Raw genomic sequence first — 3,025 nt, 5'->3', positions numbered from 1 at the left:
ATCTACGCTACTCTTCAACGGCGGCGATTGCTGTTCTGGTGCGGTGGTCCTATAGAGTCTTAGCACGAGGATTTTCCGACTGTCTACTACAGCAAGCTCCAGCAAGGGAGGCGTGATGACGTCGGTGCGGCTTCGGCTCGCTTCAATGTTTGTAGTCGTCCCTATGTGGTCTAGGATCTGTATGTAATTTTATTATTCTGATGTTCGTTGTGCAACCATTGTTGAAGATGAATAGATCGTCAACCGCAAAAAAAGAAAAAGAAAAGATGAATAGATTGAATGTTTTCTAGAAAAAAGAACAAAACGACGTTCCACACCTCGATGTATTTTCATTATATTCAGGGACGTTCGTACTGAGTGTAGCACTGCTGTATGGCTACACAGAGGACCCTCATGTATAGAGGAGCTCTTACTTCTTGACCGTGACTCTATCATTTTGGAATAAAACTCTTTTTTCCCTAAAAAAATAGAATTGAGGCCTTTTCGTAAAAGAAGAAGAGAGAGAGAGTATATATGCCAAAAAAAACATTGGCTTCCCCGGCATGGCACGATCTGTCTTCGTGCACACATAAACAGACCGGCTAACAGGAATTGGTAAAGTACTGGCCATACATTGTGGAACAGCGGCTTAGATTTGACATGATCCCTTGAGGAATAAAATATCTTCAAGATCTCGACAAATGCAAAATGGATGGATGATTGCCTCCTGTTAATATTTGGAGAAATGACAAGAAAACAAAAGGTGGCAATTGGAATCACTTTTATGCAGTAGAAACATGTAGTCGACAGGAATTTCTCCAAAATCGTTAGAACAGGAACTGTCTAATATGAAGCACTTGTTCTGGTATTAAGCTCTAGATATTACTGGACTACAAGATTTGCTCATATATTTCCCACTCCAGTCCAGAGGACGGGGTTTATACGTTACAAGTAGGCTAACACCGGTGATGTTGTTATCTATATCAATATAAAAAGACCCAAAGAAGCAGATCCAGTTAATCTCGATCATTAAATCATGTCAATCCAACGACCTAGACCGCTTCAATGTCGAGCGCTCAACACATTTACTGTGCAGTTAATTTCATGTCAAATATAGTGCTAATCATCAATATAAAAAGACCCAAAGGAGCAGATTCAGTTAATCTCCATCATCAAATCATGTCAATCCAACGACCTAGACTGCTTCAATGTCGAGTGCTCAACACGTTTACTGTGCAGTTAATTTCATGTCAAATATAGTGCTAACCACATAATAACACGCAAATAATGCAGTTAATTTCATGCCAAATATAGTGCTAATCATATAATAACACGCAAACAATATCCTATTTATATCCGCATGCACTTAATATACTTCCAAATTAACGTGCATTGCACGTACACATTGACTAGTGCCGTTAAAAAGCAAACAACAACTATATAGGAAACATTAATCTCTATATAGAAAGAAAAGGAAAAATTGCTTCCATGCACAAAGCAGAGCATTAGTTTGCGAAAGTGCTCTTGTGAGCTCGAGCTCACATGCACCTTTTGCTACAGTAAAATCAAAAAAATATTTAAAAAGTTCAAAAAAATCTGAATTTTTTTCACAACAAACGTTGATGTATTTTTCACATGTGTGCAAAATTCCATGACAAAATGACATTCATGCAGGTCTCGGTGAAAAAAACAAAATCAATGCTCCAAAATGCTTCAAAAACAAATTTTTCGAGCATGATTTTGTCTTTTTTGCCAAGGCCTCCACAAATGTCATTTCATCACGAAAATTGACACGCATGTGTAACACACATCAATGTTTGTTGCCAAAAAAATCAAATTTTTTTGAACTTTTTTTTTAAATTGATTTTACTGTAGAAAGGGTGCATGTGAGCTCGAGCTCACATACTCCATGTCCGTTTGTTTGTTTGGGTTTGGCTTGCGTCTCCCCGTCACACTCACACACGGTGAAGGAAAGAAACAAGCACCAACAGCACCACAGCGCACAGAGGCGCACAGCGGAATCCCACCCCACTAGCTCGTAGGAGTACGTGCCTTTGAGTGCTCCCCGCTCCCCACCACCATCATCTTCTTCCGCCTGTCTCCTCTTCCTCCCTGCATATATACCACCGTGATCCCAGCGAGCTTCCACCATCCCCCAGCTCCGCTCCCTTCTAGTTCCCTCGGACCAGCGCGCATACATACCTGTGATCTGCCACAACCCCCACCGAGATGCTGTGTGTGTGGACGACGCAGCTGGTCGCTCCAAGCATGGGAGGATCCATGGGCGTGGTGCGAGCCGTGTGATCCACAAAAGTGTGCGTGCACGCAAGGATGTGCTTTTCCTGCCGTGTCCCCGCCAAGCTCTGGTGGTGAGAGACCGAGGAGAGGCCGCGCACGTACGTACGTGTGATCACTCCATTCCATACTGCTGTGCCGCCCGTGTCTAGCTTCTTGCCGTTTGTCGACATGTGGGGCGACGTGGTGGCGCTCGTCCGGCAGGGCCTGCGGTGGCGGCGGAGGAGGGGGAGGAGATCGACGGCGCGGGTGGTGGACGAGAGCGCGCTCGGCCTCGGCGCCGACGGTGATGCCGGCGCCGCCGCGGCTGCGCCGAGCGTGGGCGGCGCCCTGGCCAGGGCGCTCCTGGCGCTGGCGTGCGCCGTCCGCTTCGACGGCGAGGACCTGCCGACGGAGGAAGCCTGGGCGGCGAGCGTATGGCGGCCACGGGCCGACGAGGTCAGCCACCTGATGGTGCGCGAGAGCATGCGCTATGCCATCTACGCGTAGGATTGTGAGTACAACGTCTGTACTTACGTACGATTGATTGGGGTTACGTATAACTAGCTGTGTATGGTGTATAACTAGTAGAGTATTAGAGTGATGTATCTTGGATGTACGTAAAGGTCACCACCACCACCACCACCACTACTACTAGAGATGCCATGGCGATTGGCTTAGCCTATGTTATGTAGCATTCTCGGTTAATCTGAACTTCTGAAGGTCACTGCAATTTACTCTACATGTCAACAAAGAGTCATCTCTTCCTCTT

The 3,025-nt window shown here is 45.9% G+C and overlaps 1 protein-coding gene across 1 annotated transcript; it reads left to right on the top strand.

Annotated features, from left to right (window-relative positions):
• The first annotated feature begins 2,043 nt into the window (after positions 1 to 2,043).
• On the top strand, positions 2,044 to 3,025 carry LOC109781438 (uncharacterized). The gene has a single exon (XM_020340038.4). It carries the CDS (start codon positions 2,446 to 2,448, stop codon positions 2,761 to 2,763), a length of 318 nt encoding a protein of 105 aa, XP_020195627.1. The 5' UTR covers positions 2,044 to 2,445; the 3' UTR covers positions 2,764 to 3,025.

The sequence above is a fragment of the Aegilops tauschii genome, chromosome 6, assembly GCF_002575655.3.
Source record: "Aegilops tauschii subsp. strangulata cultivar AL8/78 chromosome 6, Aet v6.0, whole genome shotgun sequence".
NCBI lineage: Eukaryota > Viridiplantae > Streptophyta > Magnoliopsida > Poales > Poaceae > Aegilops > Aegilops tauschii.
This window is presented reverse-complemented; position numbering and strand designations above follow the sequence as displayed.